This window comes from Debaryomyces hansenii (assembly GCF_000006445.2).
Source record: "Debaryomyces hansenii CBS767 chromosome A complete sequence".
Lineage (NCBI taxonomy): Eukaryota > Fungi > Ascomycota > Pichiomycetes > Serinales > Debaryomycetaceae > Debaryomyces > Debaryomyces hansenii.
In genome coordinates, this window is record NC_006043.2 from 1,165,388 (window position 1) to 1,186,008 (window position 20,621).

Genomic DNA, 20,621 nt, shown 5'->3' on the forward strand with positions numbered 1-20,621 from the left:
TTCTGTCTTTTTTTTGGTACATAAGATACGATATCTATGTAGTTATAAATCGTATCAGCTACTAAAGAGGTCTTACAAAAAATAAAAATCAAGACATTCGAGTTCGGGAGCTTAACGCTACTTTAGCTTGGTTTGGGTATATTTTCTCACCAGAAGATTCCTTCACCAGGTTGTCGTGGGTTGCTTGTATAACCATCATTTAAGTCCTCAATTTTATCATTGTACCAAAATCCCATTAGCACCACAGCATAGATCAATATTAAAATAACACCTTTGAAATAATTAGATTTTCCTTCAGCGTAAATATAGGTGAATAAATAAATTGAAATCAAAGTAGCAATAATATCCCACCTTGGAAAGACCAACGAAAATATTTTGTCAACATTATCGAATTCTTTGAAAATTGAATATAATACTAAACTTGGAATCTGAATTAGAACAACTTGCAAAGCGTAAGCGCTACCAATTTCCATAGATAATGCTACATTCCCACCAATTGCAAAGGAAATAGCATTCAAGAATTCGGTAGTATTAGGAACTAGAGCAAAAACAGTTAAACCTAAAAATTTAGGATTAATAGGAAAATTAGACAAAACTGAGTCCACATTATCAACTAATATTTCTGCAATTATCGCATATAATAAGGTTGCACCAAGCAAAATAATGGCTGATTTGTTTCTGGACCAATTAGCCGCATCATGTCCACCATTTTCTTCGATTTCACTTTCTGCATCCTTATTTTGCCCGACTGGTTTGTTTACAGCTTCATTTTCGTTGAACGTCTTTTGCTTGTTAACATTCCCCTGTGACGAATTATTTCGAGATACAGCTTGTCGACTTTTATATGCATCCAAAGAAGGTGACTGCGTCAAGGGTTGCACCTTATGGGTGCCGCTTTGTTTATGTGTATCAACGCCACTAGAGTATGTAGCTGAAATAGAGGGTGATAGGTTAGCTTGCTTCAATGGCGGCTTTCCTGACTTAAGTTGCAACGAATGATCTAAGCTAGCAGTGCTAGGTGATCTTATATAATCTTCTCTTTTGTTGAGAGCAGCTTGTTCGTGGGAATTAGTAGCCCAAATCAAAGAAGCATGCGTTCTTAAGGTGAAAAACAAACCACAAACATAGGCTGAGAATAATGCCGCTGCAACAATCATGGAAAACGGTTTGATAATAGTGTAATATAAGGTATCCAATGTAAATGACGGTTGAACAAATCGACATTTCGTGCAATCTCCAGCATCAAGCAAATCAAAGTCAGCATCACATTTTTTACACATTACATCATAGGACCCATAGATTTGATAGAACAAGGATGGCGCAAACATTGTCACCATAGCAAATAATAACATTGTTGAAGAGACACCGGCAGATCGAGGGTTATAACGTTGAGTCTTCCGTTTAAGTGCTCCACCACACATGGATAAGCCTGGAAGCAATAACACACCACCTAGAATTGAGCCAATCATTGAACCTTCGACTAACTTAGCTTTGGATTGGTTTAAAGCCACACAGTACAAAAAGATTTCCACAATTGTTGAGAAGAAAGCATTAATAACAGCACCAAGTCCCATTGAGGACTGAGCCGAAATAGAAGCAACAGCCTGTCCAATAAAGTAGGCTAAAGGTATGATTGAGAACAAACATGCGCAAAATAAGAATGATGAATCTGTAAACCAGGTATCCCATCCAAGTCTTTCCTTTAGAACAAAATAATCAAAAATAACAAATATAACAGCGGCAAGTAAATTATAGAAGAAAACGTTCGTTCCATCAATAGTATATTTGTAGTAATGCAAACCACAACACTTATACGTACACAAAATGATCAGCTGATGTTTGCGCTTGTTTCTTGCATCTTTATTAGCAATGTTTGCATAATACTCTCTTTCTAATTCAAAATGTAATGCTAAAGGATGACGTCTCAAATGATCACATAAAATCTTTGCAACTTTTGCAATTGGAATCGTGAAGACAAAAAACCAGCATATTATCCCAACTATCCAAATAATAGGTTGTAAAATGACGTAAAAATATAAATAAAACATGAAACGGCCCGATGACCAACTTCCTCTACCAAAAAATCTCTTCTTGATATCAGCAAGTTCCAAATCTTGTATTTCTTCATCATCTGATTCAAAGGGGTCTTCTAAAGCATTAGCACTTGAATCAGCCGTATCAAGTGAAGAATATGCATCACTAAGAGGTCTTCCTTTATGATCCTTAAGAAGTGGCGCTGTTTCATTATTTGTGTTTGTATATCTTCTTGGTGGAGCAAAGAATAATCTACCTTCTTCTTGCTCCCTCCATTTTTGATATTCAGAAATAGTTCTTCCTTCTAATTGATCTTCATCCAAATAATTTTTGTCTTTAGTCAAAAGTACAAACTTACCGAATGGTGAAAGCCAGTATTTTCCTAACTTCATTAATAATTTTACATATGGTCTCAGCTGTCTATTTATAGCAAAGCCAGATAATATAAATACAACGAAGGCACCAATGAGACATAAAACAAATAAAGCTAATCCGAAGGTGATAGACCATAGGAAGTTGCACACATACACTCCCCAAAATATTCTGTAAGCTGATGCGTGGGAATCATAATCATGGATATCTTCTTCCGCTCTTGCAGCTACAGATCTCTTCTTTTTATACAACGATGGCTTCCAGATTTTAATACCGAAAGGATGCGTGGAATTAATGGCATCTTGTCTTTCCCTCAAATTTAAAGACTCAACTGAAGATCCAGATTTAACCGATTGACTATCATCGTCACTGCTACCGTTTTCTTCATCTTCTTCACCCAAAACCTGATCAATTGGAAGCTCCTTATCCTTATTATTCTCAATAAACTTCAAAAGCTTTAAATTTTCCTTTGCCGATATTATATTGTTTATAAGATTCGATTCTATATCAGAAGATTTATACGAACGGATATTCTCGGCATCATTAGTAGATTTTAACATATCATCAACCTCTATTTGCTCTTCATTATTATCTTCATCATATACTGGAGTATAGCTCGTATTTGGTTCCTGGTTGATTATATTCCTTGATTTCTTCAGGTAAAGTGCTTTCAAAGCATCATTATAACCTTCTAAGTATTCAGTATCAAATTTCACCTTATTTTTATTCGCTTCCACGTTCCCTTGTTCTCCTGGGTCATCATCTACTGAGAATACCAATTTCTGGCCCGTTGATCCACCTGGTGTGAATTTTTTTAAATGTTGTTTTGATCTTCTTGATTTAGACGATGATTTTGGTTTTAGGCTTGGAGAATTGGAAATGCTACTCATGCTCGTATTTCTATTTCCCTCCAGTGGCTCCGTAATTGAGTCGTTCTTCCGCATAGGTTGCTTGCCATTATTAGAACCTGGTGGCTGAGAATCGGACATATTAATCAGATAGCTTATTTACCACTGCAGTATCAATTGAGATTCGAAGTAGATAAAATTTTATATTATGACTATATATTCCAGGATCCCCCCCTGGCTCGTGCGCGCAGCTATAAATAATTTTTCAGTCACCTAAACGGTACCCTTTTCCTTTGAAAGCTTCATTACCCTGACCGAACCACGAATATCCGGTGGATGTACCGGACCCTAAATTATCAGTAGACGTGTTCTCATTTACGTCCAAATGACTTCTAGGGGAGACATTTGACGCAGCGTCTGGGCGTGGGTAAAAAGCAGTCGTTCTCTTGGAGTTATTGGTTGGGTAGTTCAACAAATTATATAACCAAATTGGTGCCTTAAGGTAGCCCTTGTCAAAAATAGAATCTTCTATAAAATCAATGCCAGCTGTAGTAATTGACTGGTCCAAGCTCGCAAAATTATTGTTCAACTGACCCACTCTTCTACCATTTGCGTCTTTGTTCGAAGTTAGATACTTTGCGTATGAGCCTGGGAATAGGTTGTAAATTGGTAATGTATCCGATTGGAAGCATTGGTATAAGTAACCGCTGAAAATACCTATTGCAGAATCCAAAAACGAAGAGTAACCACTGATCAACAATTTGAAAAAAAGATTGAAAAGTGGCAAGTAGTATGCTTTGATTGGAACCAACCCAAGGAAATTTATTAACGAGTTCTTCAGCGAGCGAGACCAAATATATGTTACACATGAAAGTATCATTTGGTGATGAACTGGAAAATGGTTTATATCTATGATCGCATTGTAAAGTAACGATAGTAATACAACAATAGTGCCAGTCACCAACGTAAACCAAAGACAGTCAGGAAAATTACGACGGAACTTACCCGTATGAGACTCAAGGTGGTTGGCAAACGTATAGAAAAAGTAGATATCCAATATGGCATGGAAAGGTTGATCAGTTAATAAGCCCTGGGGTAATAGAAAGCACGTAAAAAATCTATAACTCTGTGCTAATAGCTCCACAACAGCGCCAAAAATACCCATCATATTCGAGTTACTTATGACTTTTGAAGTGTCGTTAAAAGTGTCTATGAATAGCGGTAAATAACATATTAATTGGTGTGGTTGAATAATCTTTAACGAATTAGCGAAGCATACAATCACCGTAGATATTGTAAAAAATCTGGTAACAGGCGGAATATTCCTTATGCTATCAGCAAGCGTTACCGATTGATTACTCATGATAGTGTTTAGTTCGCTTTATACCTTGGCTCTATCTTTATGGGTGTAGACATATGAACAGTGGATCCTTTCGGTCCATTTCCGCAGTATAGTATGGTTATTACACAAAAATAATTGTTAACCATTAAGAATTAATGAAAAATTAGAAGATTGTAGAGCCATTGTGTTCGAGCATCCGGTATTACACTGATCTTTTACTACTAACACTAACCACGTCGTTCGGTCTTTTATACCAGCCCAAGTGCTTCTTGCTTCTCGTCATGCGTATATTTCAGAACAGATTCTATATAAACGAGAAATATTTGTAGTACTAAATATTCTGAAATTTACACAGGTCTTCGCTAGTATGCGAATATCATAATTTATGTTTAACGATTGATGGAGATTGCAACATCAAATTAGACATAAATATTTGAATCGAAAAGGGAAGATGAAATTAGTCAGGTTTTTGATGAACTTGCCAAATGCTACAAACCAGCCAATAACGGTGGAGTTGAAGAATGGTAACTCCATAAATGGTCAAATATTGTCGTGTTCACCACTGATGAACTTATCTATGAAGAATATCAAGTTGAGCCAACCTCATCAAGATCCTCAACTTTTACAGTTTATAAACATCAGGGGTAACCAAATCAGACAAATACTATTGCCAGATGAACTAAATGTTGACAATGTTTTGGCCAGGAGTGTGGTTAAGATAAAAGGAAACGGGTCGGGTCCAGGTAGCAAAGATTTAGCAAGCAGCACCAATAAAGGTAGAAAAGGTGGTAGACCGACTAGAGGTGGACGTGGCGGGTCAAGGGGAGGCGGGTCAAGGGCTTTTTAGAGAGTAAAGGTATTTAGTCTTATTAGCATTATGATATTTCATATACATCTATATATACAAGTGAAAAATATTGAATTCGGGGGTTTGTAACAGTAAGAAGAAAGCATTGTAACAGTAAGAGGAAAACGGGCGAATAAATAGATTACCACCAGTTCTTCTTGGTTTCTTCTCTTTTCTGGACTTGTTTTCTATATTTGGGTCTAGTGGCCATAATAATTTCGTCCATCTCTGAAATAGCAGCCTCTTTTTGCTTGATCTTTTCAGGCAAGTTTCTTTCCCATTTGTGTTTTTTCTGGTTCAATACACCTCTCATCCAGTTCTTGTCATTGTACTTTTCTTCGTAGAATTTCTTCTGTGGAAGTGGTGGTAATAAGTCATGAATACCGAACTTGTGAGCCATTTTAAACAAGTCAGCCGATCTTCTCAACGAATATTTTGCCCCCTGCCATCTGCCTGTTTCAATGTTTTTATTGGCTAAAAATGGATTCATTTTTGGATCTTGAATGGTTGATGGTTTTGATGAATATTCGGCGAATGGTCTTGGTGGAAATTTAATAAAAAAGTTATGCAATTTTTGCGGAAGCTTACTGAAAGCCTCCTTGGATGTTAAAGACATGCTAATATATATATGTATAATATATAAACGAACGTATGCTTAATAATTTAAAGAGTACTATTAAAGGTTTTATTGGTGATCGAACTAAAATTTTCAGAAAAATACATTACATACAGGACAAACATACATACATATAATTGCAAAATCGTTACCTATATAAGCTATTCGGGACCACTGATGATACATTTGACACAGCCATTACCACCCTTAACAAGGTCATAAGCGTCAATAGCATCATCGAATTTAAATCTATGAGTAATCAAGCTTTCAAAGTCGATGGCTGCGTTTTCTTTTCCATTTCTATAATTTTCGTCCAAGATAGCTACACTGGTCTTGTAGTCATTGAAGCCATATCTAAATGACCCAAATAAAGTCAATTCTTTAGTAGCAAACTCTGTCATTGGGAAAGAAACCGGCTTCGCACTATTACCGATTTGGATATAACGTCCGCCAACTCTCAAGATGTCAACAGCACTCTTAATGCATGGTTCCGCACCACTACATTCCATTACAACGGAAGGTTCAGTGTTGTCGAAAGCAGCAACTAAATCCTTATTGCTTCCCAGCTTAGGGTTGAAGGTGTGAGTTGCAACACCAATTTGTTTAGCCATTTCCAATTTCGATTCGAAAACATCGACCACCATGACTTTAGTTGCGCCAAACTTGGTGGCAACTGCAGCAGCCAACAAACCAACAGGACCAGCCCCAAATACAACAACGACATCACCAAACTTGATGGATCCCAACTTAGCGGCGTGGACACCAACAGTCAATGGTTCAACTAATGCACCTAATTCCAAAGAAACATGGTCTGGCAATTTGACCAAGAAATCTTCAGGACTCTTGTAGTATTTACATAAAGTACCAGGAGGATTGACGCCTCCATCTTCCGAGTTAGGAGTGGCAGCAAAAACCATATGAGGGCATAAATTGTAATGACCGCCTTTGTATGCGTCACTGTGTCTGGATGGCACACCTGGTTCGATTGCAACCTTGTCGCCTACTTTCAACGATGTAACACCTTTTCCAACGGCAGAAACAATCCCTGAGGATTCATGGCCCAATACCATTGGAGATTTCAAGATAAACCCACCAATTGCTCCGTGGGTATAGTAGTGAATATCTGAACCGCAAATACCAGTCTTTTTGACCTCGACAATGACATCATTAGGTTCCGTGATTTCTGGAGCATCATATTTCTCAAATGAAATATCGTTGATTTTATTTAATACTAAGGATGGGTTAGGTGTCATTTTGTTTACTTGGTTATAGAATGATCAGAAAGAAAAAAAAGTGGACGATTTAGTGCTTAAATAAAGACAAGTTGGGTGATATTTGTTCGCTAGCATATTTCACCCACTAATTATTCCGATCAAAATCTCGACCACAACGTTACTGATGCACAGCTACAATAATTTCGGCCCAGGTTAAAAAACTTAAAAACCTAAAAATATCTAAATTGAACACTTCATACTTTACTATAATATACATTTGATAGTTGTAATACTTATCTTATAAAATATATATTCATTTTTTAATATTTTGTTATAATTTTGATTTGTTGATACTGAAAACTCTAAGTCATGACTAAACACCATTAATAGTGGTATATAAATATGTTTAACGGATTAGTTCAAGAGAACTTTGGCATAAGCAGTCTATTTGGCAACCCCTTGTAAAGCTTCTAAAACTTCTAATTCGATATTGGCTTCAGCAACAACAACTTCGTCAGAAGAGCTGGCTCTCTTTTGTGCATCAGCAATTAATGACTTGACTGCTTGGGCATCGAATTGTTCTGGCTTGAATGCTTCGATGGCACTGATGGTCAATTTGTTACCTGGTTGGACAGTAGCAATACCACCACTTACAAAGTATTGTTCGGTTTCACCACCCTTGGAAATGATTTCTAATAAACCTGGTCTTAATTGTTCAACAATTGGAATATGGTTAGCTAAGATACCTAAGTCACCATTAATTGATGGTAAGTTGACTTGTTCAACTTCACTTTCTGAGTATAAAGTTTGGTGTGGTAAAGCTAATGATAACTTTAATGCATCGGACGTGGCAGCTTCAGTGGCATAGTTTCTTCTGACAACAGTAGCTGATTGTCTAGCGACTTGACGTAAGGTTTGTCTAAACATGTTGTGACTTATAATTATATTCTATTAATCAGTACTGAAAACACTAATTGATAGCTTATTTTATGGTCCTTATAACATTGACCGTATTCCGATTTGAAAAATTGTTGTATAGTGCGAAATTACGCATTTTGATTGGAGGGCGTGTAGACTTCCTAAATGGGAAATAAGTGTAAAATACCTGTACAGAGTTGTTCATTATATACATTTATACATATAAAGCTACTATAAAAAGTACATTAAATGATGCTAGTCAGCCCCAAATTGGTTCAAAAAATTATCGACATCAAATTCTTCATCCTGTAAATCATTCACCCCGTTTCCGTTCGGGTTCGTGCCGTCAAACCCCTGGTCCAACATATTCATATCCAAGCCATCTAGTAACAGCGCATCGTTATCTAGCAAATTATTCATGTCTAGGTCCAAGTCGTTGTTATTGTTAGATTCGTCGTTTGGGATATTAGTGTCAGCCTTCTTAGAGTCCTTGCTTTCGGCGAAGCCGTCGTAGCTGATCGTTGAAAGAATATCGGACGGGTTCGGTATATCAATGCCTCTTTCATTCGTCGTAGGCAAGTCATTCAAATTGAACTCAAAGCTTGGAGACATAAAGGTGTCAAAGTTATCATTGTTGGCATCGCTCTTCTTTTCATTTTCCTTGAGACTCTCTCTTTCTTTCTGTTCTTTCTCTTTCTGTTCCTGTTCCTTCTTTTTCTTAAGTTCTTCTTCCTTCGCCTGCTGATCTTCCTTTTCCTTCTTGATCCTGGCTTCTTCCTCTTCTTTTTTCCGTTTCTTGGTCTTTTCTTCTTCTAGTCGCTTTCTCTCGTCGTCCTCTTTTATTCGCCTCTGTTTTTCCTCTTCTTCCTTGAGCTTCAACTCCTCTTGTTTTTGTCTATTCTGCAACATTTGCTCTACACACCACTTGGTGTCGTTGAATTTGCATATAGTATCATCTAGTATATCTTCAAATTTCGTTATGCTATTAGTTAATTGTGATGTTATAACGGGCGTTATAAGTTGGTTATTGGTTCCTGTAATTAAATTACTTTGCTTCTTCCGGCTATGTATTATTTCAAATATGTATCCGGAAGACTTCAATATATCATTGAGTGAATTATTCAACTTCTCTTCTAAGTTCATGGCTCGTTTATGGTTCTTCGATACTCCTATATTGTGGCCAATTTGGCTAATGCTCAAGTGGTGTATGCGTCAAGCGATGACAGAAGACTTGATTATCAGGCTTGAAACAATATGACACAAAAACGCGCGGCGTATCTGGGACTTAATTAAATCCGCGTATATATAGACGGGACATAAGTATGAAAAGTTTTGAAATGAAGCTTGTATAATCGATTTGCTTTACAAAAAAGAAGACGCATTGACCAGCAAGACTTTTGATACAACCCTCAATGTATTCTGATCAGTTGTTATCAAAACAAGGCCCATTGGCGCATGTATGGTTGGCAGCTAACTATGACAAGAAATTATCCAAACAACAATTATTAAATACCAATATCATCCAGTCGTCACGTATAATATCAACACATCCTATTAGCTATCAAAGCTCGCAAAACTCACAAACTACTACGGAAGGCAATGGAAAAACTATAACCCTTAGACTATCAGGACAATTATTATTGGGTATAGTACGAATTTATTCGAGAAAGACCAAATACTTATTAGATGATGTGAATGATATCTTATATAAATTGAAGAATTCGTTCAAATATGCTAATGGAGGGGTTTTTCTAGGATCGGAATTGTCTAAGAATCTGATCAACTTGGCACCTCGGCAAACAATCGTGTCTAATGTTGAGAGCATTACATTGACAGATCAGGTAGCTGATTTTGACTTGTTATATCAAGAAGATTTGAACTTGGGTGATGAAATGGGGACCACAAATACCAACACACTTTTTAGTCAAATCTCAAACGCCAATTCTTTGAATGATAGCAGTTTTAACTATGATCAATCTATCGAAATGCCCAGGTTCAATGACAGCACGATGAATAATCCAAATAATGATGATGACTTGGAGTTGGATTTTGAACTCGGAGATAATGATAATGACAATACATTTGACCAATCGATAGAAGTAGGTAGAAATGTGTCACAATTGCCAGAGAACAGTCCGGATGTGTCCATATTATCTGATTTAAATAAGGACAATTCTATGCAGAATGATGATAATACAGGTCTTGAATTTGATTTTGATAATCCTTTAGAGACAATTGATGAATCCAGGCCCATTAATGAAGAAAATGTCGATAGTGAAACTTCGGATAACAATGAGCCAATAACACCACCATCTATATCAAGACCAAGACTGAAGTTGGTTGGAATAACTGAAGAAGGACAATTAAAAACCACAAAACGTAAGTTAAAAGTTGATTCGAACGAAGAATTGGACATGGGTATTTCGATTGAAAGTTTGAGAAACAATCAACGATTACAATTAAACAATGAGGCTTTAGATGAATATTTGACTTTGAGGTTGTCAGAGACAGAGAAAATACAGTTGATTCATGAACTAAGTAGTCCTGTTAATTCTGCAAATAAAAGAAGAAAATTGTGGAATATAGATGAACACTTACAGCAAAGATGTTTGGAATTATCTCACGATGAGCAAACCATTGAATATAACAATCAACTTCAAACTGATAATCAACAGTTTGATGATTTTGACGATAATTTAGATTTTGATATTTCATTGCCAGGGTTAGAAACTGAAGCTGATATTACCGGTAATACTTTGGAATCTGCTCAATTTGAAGGGGGAAATGAAGATGAAGAAGAAGAATTCTCAAATGAAGTTGTAACGAAATCAACCATTCAGATTGCTGATCAGCTCAGAGAAACTTTTTCTAATAATGTAGAGGACGTGGTGAATTTAACTGAAATGATTGAAAAGGATTTACAAATCCTCGATAGAGATGAAACCAAAGTTCCATTAGGAGTCGCCAACAAATCTTCCGAAAATATTAGAGTGAACAAACGAAGGGAAGCAACTAAATGTTTCTTTGAGTTATTAGTCCTCGCAACAAATGATTGTATCTCAATCGAACAAGAACTGCCCTCTAGTACAAACAAAACTGGAGGTAAAATTAACATTAGGTCTAGAGATAGAATCTTTAACCAGTTTCTTTAATCTGAATAGATAATACTATTTATGCAATATATGTACATTATTAAATAACAGTTGACCATTCACATTCTTTTATTTCTTTGTAGAAACTCGATTAGTCCATCGTCGATATCGCTATTTGCTTTACTTTCAAGCACTTCATTTAAAATTATGTCATCAATGGACCAGATCAGGATTGAACCATTGTTGAATCCTATTATTATATTGTTGCCATTGATATCAAACCGAGCTGTCGTTGCATATAGTTTGGAATTTACGGTGTCAGAACCAGCTTCATTTTTTGTTTCAAGTGATATGGAACAGATAGGATTCATTAATTTGTGACTCATATCCCAAAAATCTATTATAGGACGTAAATCATGATTCATACTTTGATTAAAAACTCCCAATGTAAAAAACTGTAAAGGGTAATTTGGGCGAGCTTCCATATCTAATATTAAATAAGTAACAGGTATTTGAAGAATGGGAGCTTTTTGAGCTGATGCCCATATCTTTATAGTCCAGTCAATATTGGATGTTGCAATTATTGATTCCCCGCCGTCTATCGGCAATTCCATTATAGATGTAATACTAGAGGAGTGAAGAGGATTCTCGTCATCTTTATTATCTTCTTCATATAATTGTTCAATGTTTCCATTACCTGCGTCGTTTGATAGCCTAAATAACTTACCATCATCACTTCCCACTAATAGTTTGTTCAAGAACTTATATGCTGGAGGCTGCGAAGAAAGTTCCTTTTTCGTAGATCTTGCTAGATCAGTTTCTTCTTGTAATATTAAAGCCTTTGAAATGGATAATATATCTTTTGATTTCACGTATTCCTCGGTATTACTGCTTGGTTTGCTTAGTTTCAAAGAACTAATTTTCGGCCACGCTAATAAATTGGAAGACCAAAGGTTAATAACGCCATCTAAGGAAGTAGAAATAATGCATTCATTATTTTCTACCAGTATCTGATTAATAGACGAAATTTCATTAGTATGATGTATGAAGTTTACTGCTTGTTGGTCATTATTTATTATTGACGAAGCAATATTTGATAAAACAGGTGTCATTAACAGGGGTAAAATGGCAACACTATTTCTTCCGTTATCCAGTAGATTCCAAATAACAACCTTGCCATCAGACAAGCCTCCAATTACTTTGCGTGGGTTCACCTTATCAAATTTTATTTCAGTTATTGATGAAGTACAATGCAAAAAATATTCTGGGAATGCCTTTGAACCTTTTATGTTATAAATTATTGCAAGTCCAGGAGACTGAGTAATACCATTTAAATACAGCTGGTTTGAAATTAGATGATTTATGCTTGAATTTTCAAGTGAGTAAGAGGCAACTATTAATTCGGGAAAATGGGGAGATATATCAATATACTTTATCAATCGACCTTTAACGACTGGAATCTCGAGATTTAATCGAAAAGGGCCATTTTCAGACACCTGATTATCGAAAGATCTATCAAATTCGTTCTTCAACTCTTCACTCTCTGAAAAATTCTTGAGTATACTTGAATCAATAGCTTCTTGAGTAATAATCTTATTAAGGAACTTAAATGTGTGTTTCATAGAAGCATTTAACTTTGATTCTTCAATTTCTACTACGGAATCATTTTCAATTGTTTCCAAGCTTTCATTAGGTTCATCAACGATTCTTGTCTTGTTCTCAATTTCTGTATCAGACGGTTCATCGGTTGTTTGGATAGCTTTGTCGTACGTAATAACATTTTTCTCATTTGCATCAGATTCATTATGATGTATAGGAATACCATTACTTATATAGTTTACATCATGTTCTTGAGGTGCAAGATCTACTTGAATAGCGACATTCACCTGCTTGGTGTTAGGCTTAATGGGTGAACTCTGAAACTGATCTATGAGCTCATTTACCAATTTATCATCGTGGCTAGTATTACCTAGTCTCCTTTGTTTCAATTCCTGGAGCCTTTGTCTCTTCTGTTCTAATAAAGACTGTCTATCCATTATTCAAAGGGTTATAGTAAGGCCTAATAGTGTTTATTATATTAACTCTCTTTATTTTGAAACCATTTTAACGCGCTTACAAAACCAAAAAATTGATCTCTCGATCTGACTTTTGGTAAATTTTCGATAAGCAGTTTTGAATAATAAACCATTATTCAAGCAAGATGAATAAAGACTTAGATATTGATGATATTCTCCAAGAATTTGATGATTCTAATGTTCACTCAAAGTCTTCAAAATATGGAATTCGTAACTCGGAGAATATATATGACCAACTTGTGGCAGCTATGTTAAATGAAAGAATGTCTCCAGATGTATTACCTTATAAGCATGAATTAATGAAGGAAGTACTAACACAGTTATCAAATCAACAACAGTATTTGTTGGATTCTCATGAATATGGCGATTCGAATGTGGAATCTGGTATTGTCACTGGGGACTTCAAATTGCAATTAATGATTATAGAGACTGATATAGAGAGATTGAATTATTTAGTAAGGCTATACCTCCGTACAAGACTAGCAAAGATTGATAAATTCACAATACACTATATTAATGAAACGTCCAATGACGATCCAACGAATGATCGGTCGCTTTTGTCACCAGAAGAGACCGAATATATGCATAAACACTTCAAGATTTTAACTCAGTTATATAATAACAGTTTTTTGAAAAAAATGCCCCATTTTTTGACATTGTTAGATGATACCAGTGGTGGACAATCAATGATATCAGTACCCGATATCAATCAACCTGTATTTATTAAAGTGATCACTAAAGTCCCAATAATAATCAACTTAGACGAAGATGAAGATTTGGAATTGGTTGAGAACGGAATTTATGTTGTTAAATATAGCCTAATTAAAAAGTATATAGAGATAGGTGATATCGTATTAATATGATAATTAAAGTATATGAATTTTTACTTAAATAACCTGTTCATCACACCCACCAGGACATACAATATTCTCTTGGTCTATGAACCATTCTCGTAAGCATCCAAAGTGACCCCTATGACCGCAACTTAAACTGGTAACAATGTTTAAACCTTTGCAAGGTTCATCGCAATATATACAATTCAGTTGTTTTGTTGAGCATTCGTCACAATACCAGTAACCAAAACTATCCTCGTTAAGTGCTTTTCGTTTTGACTTTTCATTAACTAATAGTTTCTGGCACCAACAACAGAAAAACCTTAAATTTACTTCAGTACTTGCAAGATTTGCTAAATCAGGTAGTAATTCCTTAGGTGCCATATTAACAACATACATTGCGTTAGAAAATAGCTGTTTTCTATGGAGTATCTCAACGTACAATGACAACCAGTCTAAGCTTTGTTCTTTCGAGAAAACATGTGAGTCTTTTCCAACTTTCAAGTAGTCGTAAAATAATATTGTTAAGATTGAACATAATAGTATATCGCCTTGTAGAGATGCAAATTCCAAAGCTTCTTTTAATAAATACTCAGTCTTCCATGGTTTATATAAGGTATTAGGTGACCCTGTATTATTTCCAGTGATGGCTCTTGTCAATTCTGATTTACCGAAATTAACCGATGTCACTTTCGTTTCTTCAATCGATTCAAGGTCTTCTATCTGCTCTTGTACATCTTTTAACTCTGTACGTGATTGCTCGTCTCTCATTAATTTTTGAGAAACAGGTGATTGCTTTGCATAGGACGTTTTATTATGGAATCCATGAACTGGTGAAATATGAGAATTTCTTCTTGATGATCCAGGAGTAGTTGAATTGTAATATGGTCGTGGTGATGAATGCGTAGAGCTATATGAATGATGTAGCTGATCAGAGTAATTTGGGCTGCCAATTCGTGGTTGGTAAGAAGATACACCACAGGAAGATAATGAGCTGTTGGTTGCCCACTGCGCTCTATTACCTATTATATTAGAGTTCTCGTCATCCAAATCCCATGTGTTGGTATGTCTATAGTTAAATGCATTTCTAGAATTCTTTCTAGAATTTTCTGGATCAAGCGATAGTCTTCTCTGATAATTGATAATATTTCCACGATGATTACTATCCTTATTTTGAGGGCTCATCAGCCCAGAAGTCGTATTTTTCTCATGCTTATGTTGCAGGCCAATTTTAATCGGAGAAGCTTTTGCGCTCTCAATATTGTACGGAAAATCGTTGTCAATAGCTTCTGAATCAATTGCAGACATCGATGAATGTTTCTTTAATTCAGAATTCTTCATGCCAAACTGGGAATCATTTTCATTTAACTCGCAAGTCTTAGCGTTACCCATTCCATCATCATCATCAATTGCACTTTCGTGGTTTTCTGCCCTTGTTGATCCAGTATTTATTGTCTTCCTATTCTTTAATAACATACTATTTGATCGCGATATGACAGGGCTATTACTATTTGATCGACTTTGGTTTAATACATCCTTTAGATGGCTTGGGGAGTTTAGATTGCTTAAAGGCTTAATTTCTGAGAAAGAAGCCTTTCTGGAACCATTATTATTCGCATTCGATAGTTCAATATTATTTGAAGTATCTTTCTCTGAGTGTACCCCTCCATAATTTGATGTCAGTGTAGAATTCGAGTTGAACGATCCTACAAAATTATCCAACTCAGAGAGAATTGATCTGTTGTCATTCGTTTGGTTCAACTGTGTTTTACTATTCGAAGTATTGCTATTATTCTCATATGTGTCCAATGAGCCATATGTAATGGCAGTTTCTGCTTTTTCGAACTGTGATCGGATATTCTCTTCGTAGTTAATAAGAGAAAATTTATCTTCTTCCAAGCTCACAGCCAACACTCTCCAAGTCTGACAGTCTCTAAATTTATTTACACCTGCCGCGATATTTGCGTTATATAAACAAACATCGATCAAACTAAGACCGTCATTTACTGTGATCAAATAATTATTTGACAAAATTTCAAATGCATGCTCGTCATTTTGAGGCAAGGGTAGTGATAATGGGACAATATAAGGTGAAGGGTGATTAACAGAAATAACTCGTTTGGAAACTGGTGGTGGTGCTTGATACCCTTGTATTGATGAACTTAATGATACATTAGACCCCTGCGTTGACTGAGAATGATTTCTATTTAAGGTAGGCCTTAAATGATTTCCTGATACACTGGCACTATTGCTTCCTGAATTATTGTTTCCATGTTCCATCAAAGCTTCTATTCCTACAGAACTTCTATTTTGAAGAATAGACGATAGGGGCTTTGGCGGTTGTATCATTGGGTTGTGTGTTGCAGATCTATGAAGCAGTGGTTTTGTGGTTTGTTCAAATGGTGGCGATACGGAGTTTGAAAATGAAGGATTCTGATATGATAGCGGTGTATTAGATGCGTTTGATGCTATAGGTATCGATGCAACAGTGATCTTCGAATGGTTGTTATAAATCGAAGAGTTATCCAAGGAATTGGAAGATATACGATATTTTAACGAACGTTCATCTGTTGGATGATCTTCCATTCCGCTGTTCGATGCAAGACCACTTCCGTCCAGTGCTAACGCAAATTCTGGGTCATATTCTTCACTCTCAGATCTAAATGAATCATTTTCTAGTTGGGAGATACTTTCAAACTCGTCTTTTTCTTGGTTCACAAAACAAAAATCACCAAGCCCACTGTTCCAAGCCATCGAGACACTAGTTAAATTATCCAATGGTTTAATGATATTAGGGTCAGACTGGGCGGTATCTAAATCATAAGACATGAATTGGTTTGATTTTGAAATAGTCCAAACCCTTCGGGAATGTGAAATATTCTGTGCCCACATAAAATTCTGGAAGGGCTTATTAGAATTGCTGGATATAACTTCTTTCGGAATGTATTTTCTTTTTAAATTATAGATGGAAATGGTTGGGTCTTCGTTAAGAAACAGGCATGCAAAATCGTAATTGAATAATGGATCATTTTTACCCACCGAGGACATTGTTGAAATAGTTTCTCTTTCATTAGAACTAGTTTTATCATCATATCTTTTTGATTCGAGTATTTGTTGATATTGGCTTGATGAAGTATCTGTTTTACTTGGTATATTATCTGGATAAACTGACCACCTTATTTTCATTACTGGCCCATACGTATTAATCATATAGTCAGGGCTTATCTTATTTTGATGGGTAGGAGAATCACCATAATTCCAAATACAAACCTTTTGATCTCTTCCTCCAGTTATGACATATTCCTTTTCAGGATGTATATTTAAAGATAAAGCTGGACCAGTATGAAAATTCCATTTACGTTCCGGTACATTAATATTATGTTGATATCCACCGTTGGGAGATCGCAAGTCGTATTTACAAAGCGCACCTGAATCATGGACCGATAATATTGTAAGCTTGTTCCGAACAGTAGAATGGGGTGAGTATTGACACGATCTAACAGGATCAGAATGCGAATTCGAAGATATTGTAAGTGTAGGTTTATTAGACGCAGATCTCAAGTCCCATAGCTTTATAGTACCGTCTTGCGAACCAGATATCAATTGATATGGCAGAGAAGAATTCGCAACATTCAGTTGATTAATGAAATCCAAAGAATTGACACATCTTATATGATCAGAATATTTCCTGACTAATTTACACTTCCCATTATTTTGAACTTTGTATACTGAAATTAAGCCTGTCGCTAGCTCGCATGCAATGGTGTCGTGTTGCGATTCAATCGTATTTACACTTGTGAGCTTGTTACTTGACAAAGTTCTGGAAGATGAATATATAGATTTACTCAGCTCCAATATATCAACTTCGTGGACAATTTTTGTTTGGTCATTATTCATCGCTAATAGCTTCAAATAATTCTTACCACCGATTATTAAATGATGCAATGGATCTTCTTCATAATTCTTTACTAGGCCGTTCAACGAATGATTAAATTGAGAAATACATGATACTTCCCGTTCACAATTATACACCAATTTTTCCTTATTAGATGATGACGTTCCTGACTTATTATGCTGTTTGGGGTTCATTGATGGTGTTGGTGATGCGGATGAATTACCTTCAAGCGATTGGGCTTGATTCAATGCCCCATATATGTTAAAAGCAAACCTTGAAAGACTCAGTTGATTTGCATTAAGTTCATTAGGGTCTGGCATGACAATACTTAGTCGTTATCAATTGTATTACCAGGAAATCAAAATAAAAGCCGTTTTGATAGTGTACACCGATTTTAGTGTTATCACCAATTCTCTCACAAACTTATATCAATTCGTCACGTTCGACCTTGCTATATCTTGATACCAAAGGTTAGAGTCTGGAATTTTTGCAACAAGTGGATATTCTAATTAGCTAGAACTATGTCATATATGGCTCAAATAGTATTATCAATAGGTGTGAGTTTGTTTGTAGGATTATATTCTTATCAATCCAGCTTAATATATCCTGCATCGTTGAATGATGGGCATGGATATTGTGCAACTCCAGATGAATATGGAATGCCAGGTTATGAATTAGTGAACTTAAAAACAGAAGATGGGGAAAATTTACAATGTTACCTGTTAAAGCAGAATAAGGAATCACCCACTTATAGTAACAAGACGATAGTAGTACTTTCGCCAAATGCTGGTAATATTGGGCATGCATTGCCAATTGTATCGATGTTTTATTCAAATTTCGGATATAACGTGTTCATATATTCTTATCGTGGATATGGCAAATCTACAGGCAAGCCATCAGAGAAGGGACTAAAGCTTGATGCGCAAAGAATAATGCAATATTTGACAATAGAAGATGAACAGTATCAACAATCTTCTATAGTATTGTACGGAAGATCGCTAGGAGGTGCCGTTGGTATTTATATCGCTTCTACAATGGCTCCACATATCAAGGGTATTATATTGGAAAACACGTTTTTATCAATTAGGAAAACTGTTCCTCATATTTTTCCGATGCTTAGATATCTTGCTGTGTTGATTCATCAAGTTTGGGATCTGGAAAAATTAGTCAGTACAATTCCTTCCAACATACCTCTCTTAATGCTAAGTGCAAGAAAGGATGAAATTGTTCCGCCAGAGCATATGGATCGGATTTTTTCATTATCAAAAAGTGATGATAAAATAATGTACAAGTTTGAAAATTCGCTGCATAATGATACGGTTATTCAGTCTGGGTATTGGGAGAAGATTCATGACTTCGTCGATAACAAAGTAAACACTGTTTCCCATTAGAATGTTACGTCCTGGTTTCGTAAATAGATCAGCGTAAATTTATATGTATACAGATAGAATAACAACGATAAAAATATAAAGCTAAATACTTCGTAATAAAATTGTAGCATGACAATTAAATTGATAGAATCATATTAATGATAAATTGCGGGAAGATTATGTAAATAAAAGATAATCTCAAAGCTTTCCCCGTCATTGAACTTTGTTATCCAGTATATAGTTAAACATTTCAAACTTATAATGAAATTAAAGGTTCAGCTCCCTTTTTACCAGAGTCTTCGTGTGACATAAAATCAAGTTTTTGTTCTTCGGATAATTTCAAGATCTTCTTTAATCTTTCACCTACGGTTCTTAATTTAGTTTCATCACAATCCTTTGTCCAGAGACCAATTCTAATGACTTGCTTTCTAATGTTTAAAACAATACCGTTAACTTCATCTTCATCATCTTCGATAGTTTCACCAATGACAGACAAAAGACCACGTAACCACAAATCGTTGATGATTGATCCAACATCACGTCTATTGTTGAAGGCAAATTGCCATTTACCACCTTTGGAGTTTTGTTCATCTTCCCATTCCGGCTTAATTCCTTCTTTAAATAAATGATAATCTGATTTCATTGGTAATTGGTTTGCTTGAGGAATCGAATTGTAGATGCCCCAGAATTCTTCGACAGAAGAGAATGTGATGACTGGTTTTAATAAATCATGCCAGTTTTCCGATTTATTTACTTGTGGCTTGGTGTACCATAAAGTCCATTTGTTATTTAATGGATGCTTGGCAGTAAATTCTTCCTTATTCGATAAAACAGTATCCTTGTTTTCTAAAGACAATTCTTCAGTTTGCTTAGATAATTCTTCAGACATCTTAGCTATTTTGTTAGTAAAAACTTTCATTCATATTTCTTGACCTTACTTGAGAAATTTTAACACAACTGCAATATTTGAATCGGTTCGGAAGATGTATTTTTTTCTCCTAGTTTATGATTAAGTTGACTACATACTTTAATGTTTCCTTGGATGTTTTACTTATAGAATAAAAGTCAACTAGGCGTTTAATGTAAAATCACTTCTCGATGAAGTCCACAAAGTTGACGATGTTCAGCGAAACGAAAAAAAAAATTGCGAGTAATTTTCAGTACA

The 20,621-nt window shown here is 35.6% G+C and overlaps 13 protein-coding genes across 13 annotated transcripts; 4 read left to right on the forward strand and 9 right to left on the reverse strand. All coding sequences in view use genetic code 12, as the record gives it.

Annotated features, from left to right (window-relative positions):
* Positions 1–146: 146 nt before the first annotated feature.
* DEHA2A13904g (DEHA2A13904p) lies at positions 147–3,395 on the reverse strand (the record flags this gene model as incomplete). The annotated part of the gene is made up of 1 exon (XM_456934.2): positions 147–3,395. The coding sequence occupies one exon, from the start codon at positions 3,393–3,395 to the stop codon at positions 147–149; it is 3,249 nt and encodes a 1,082-aa protein (XP_456934.2).
* A 124-nt stretch (positions 3,396–3,519) lies between these two features.
* On the reverse strand, positions 3,520–4,617 carry DEHA2A13926g (DEHA2A13926p; the record flags this gene model as incomplete). Its single annotated transcript, XM_456935.1, has 1 exon — positions 3,520–4,617. One exon carries the CDS (start codon positions 4,615–4,617, stop codon positions 3,520–3,522), a length of 1,098 nt encoding a protein of 365 aa, XP_456935.2.
* A 430-nt stretch (positions 4,618–5,047) lies between these two features.
* DEHA2A13948g (DEHA2A13948p) lies at positions 5,048–5,443 on the forward strand (the record flags this gene model as incomplete). The annotated part of the gene is made up of 1 exon (XM_456936.1): positions 5,048–5,443. One exon carries the CDS (start codon positions 5,048–5,050, stop codon positions 5,441–5,443), a length of 396 nt encoding a protein of 131 aa, XP_456936.2.
* Positions 5,444–5,585: 142 nt separating this feature from the next.
* On the reverse strand, positions 5,586–6,059 carry DEHA2A13970g (mitochondrial 54S ribosomal protein YmL25; the record flags this gene model as incomplete). Its single annotated transcript, XM_456937.1, has 1 exon — positions 5,586–6,059. One exon carries the CDS (start codon positions 6,057–6,059, stop codon positions 5,586–5,588), a length of 474 nt encoding a protein of 157 aa, XP_456937.1.
* Positions 6,060–6,220: 161 nt separating this feature from the next.
* Positions 6,221–7,312, reverse strand: DEHA2A13992g (DEHA2A13992p; the record flags this gene model as incomplete). The annotated part of the gene is made up of 1 exon (XM_456938.1): positions 6,221–7,312. One exon carries the CDS (start codon positions 7,310–7,312, stop codon positions 6,221–6,223), a length of 1,092 nt encoding a protein of 363 aa, XP_456938.2.
* A 405-nt stretch (positions 7,313–7,717) lies between these two features.
* On the reverse strand, positions 7,718–8,200 carry DEHA2A14014g (DEHA2A14014p; the record flags this gene model as incomplete). Its single annotated transcript, XM_456939.1, has 1 exon — positions 7,718–8,200. The coding sequence occupies one exon, from the start codon at positions 8,198–8,200 to the stop codon at positions 7,718–7,720; it is 483 nt and encodes a 160-aa protein (XP_456939.1).
* Positions 8,201–8,446: 246 nt separating this feature from the next.
* DEHA2A14036g (DEHA2A14036p) lies at positions 8,447–9,334 on the reverse strand (the record flags this gene model as incomplete). Its single annotated transcript, XM_456940.1, has 1 exon — positions 8,447–9,334. One exon carries the CDS (start codon positions 9,332–9,334, stop codon positions 8,447–8,449), a length of 888 nt encoding a protein of 295 aa, XP_456940.2.
* Positions 9,335–9,603: 269 nt separating this feature from the next.
* On the forward strand, positions 9,604–11,343 carry DEHA2A14058g (DEHA2A14058p; the record flags this gene model as incomplete). Its single annotated transcript, XM_456941.1, has 1 exon — positions 9,604–11,343. The coding sequence occupies one exon, from the start codon at positions 9,604–9,606 to the stop codon at positions 11,341–11,343; it is 1,740 nt and encodes a 579-aa protein (XP_456941.2).
* Positions 11,344–11,402: 59 nt separating this feature from the next.
* Positions 11,403–13,319, reverse strand: DEHA2A14080g (DEHA2A14080p; the record flags this gene model as incomplete). The annotated part of the gene is made up of 1 exon (XM_456942.1): positions 11,403–13,319. One exon carries the CDS (start codon positions 13,317–13,319, stop codon positions 11,403–11,405), a length of 1,917 nt encoding a protein of 638 aa, XP_456942.2.
* A 164-nt stretch (positions 13,320–13,483) lies between these two features.
* Positions 13,484–14,221, forward strand: DEHA2A14102g (DEHA2A14102p; the record flags this gene model as incomplete). The annotated part of the gene is made up of 1 exon (XM_456943.1): positions 13,484–14,221. The coding sequence occupies one exon, from the start codon at positions 13,484–13,486 to the stop codon at positions 14,219–14,221; it is 738 nt and encodes a 245-aa protein (XP_456943.1).
* Positions 14,222–14,245: 24 nt separating this feature from the next.
* DEHA2A14124g (DEHA2A14124p) lies at positions 14,246–18,406 on the reverse strand (the record flags this gene model as incomplete). Its single annotated transcript, XM_456944.1, has 1 exon — positions 14,246–18,406. The coding sequence occupies one exon, from the start codon at positions 18,404–18,406 to the stop codon at positions 14,246–14,248; it is 4,161 nt and encodes a 1,386-aa protein (XP_456944.2).
* Positions 18,407–18,607: 201 nt separating this feature from the next.
* Positions 18,608–19,477, forward strand: DEHA2A14146g (DEHA2A14146p; the record flags this gene model as incomplete). Its single annotated transcript, XM_456945.2, has 1 exon — positions 18,608–19,477. The coding sequence occupies one exon, from the start codon at positions 18,608–18,610 to the stop codon at positions 19,475–19,477; it is 870 nt and encodes a 289-aa protein (XP_456945.2).
* A 235-nt stretch (positions 19,478–19,712) lies between these two features.
* Positions 19,713–20,375, reverse strand: DEHA2A14168g (DEHA2A14168p; the record flags this gene model as incomplete). Its single annotated transcript, XM_456946.2, has 1 exon — positions 19,713–20,375. The coding sequence occupies one exon, from the start codon at positions 20,373–20,375 to the stop codon at positions 19,713–19,715; it is 663 nt and encodes a 220-aa protein (XP_456946.2).
* Between the last annotated feature and the right edge of the window lie 246 nt (positions 20,376–20,621).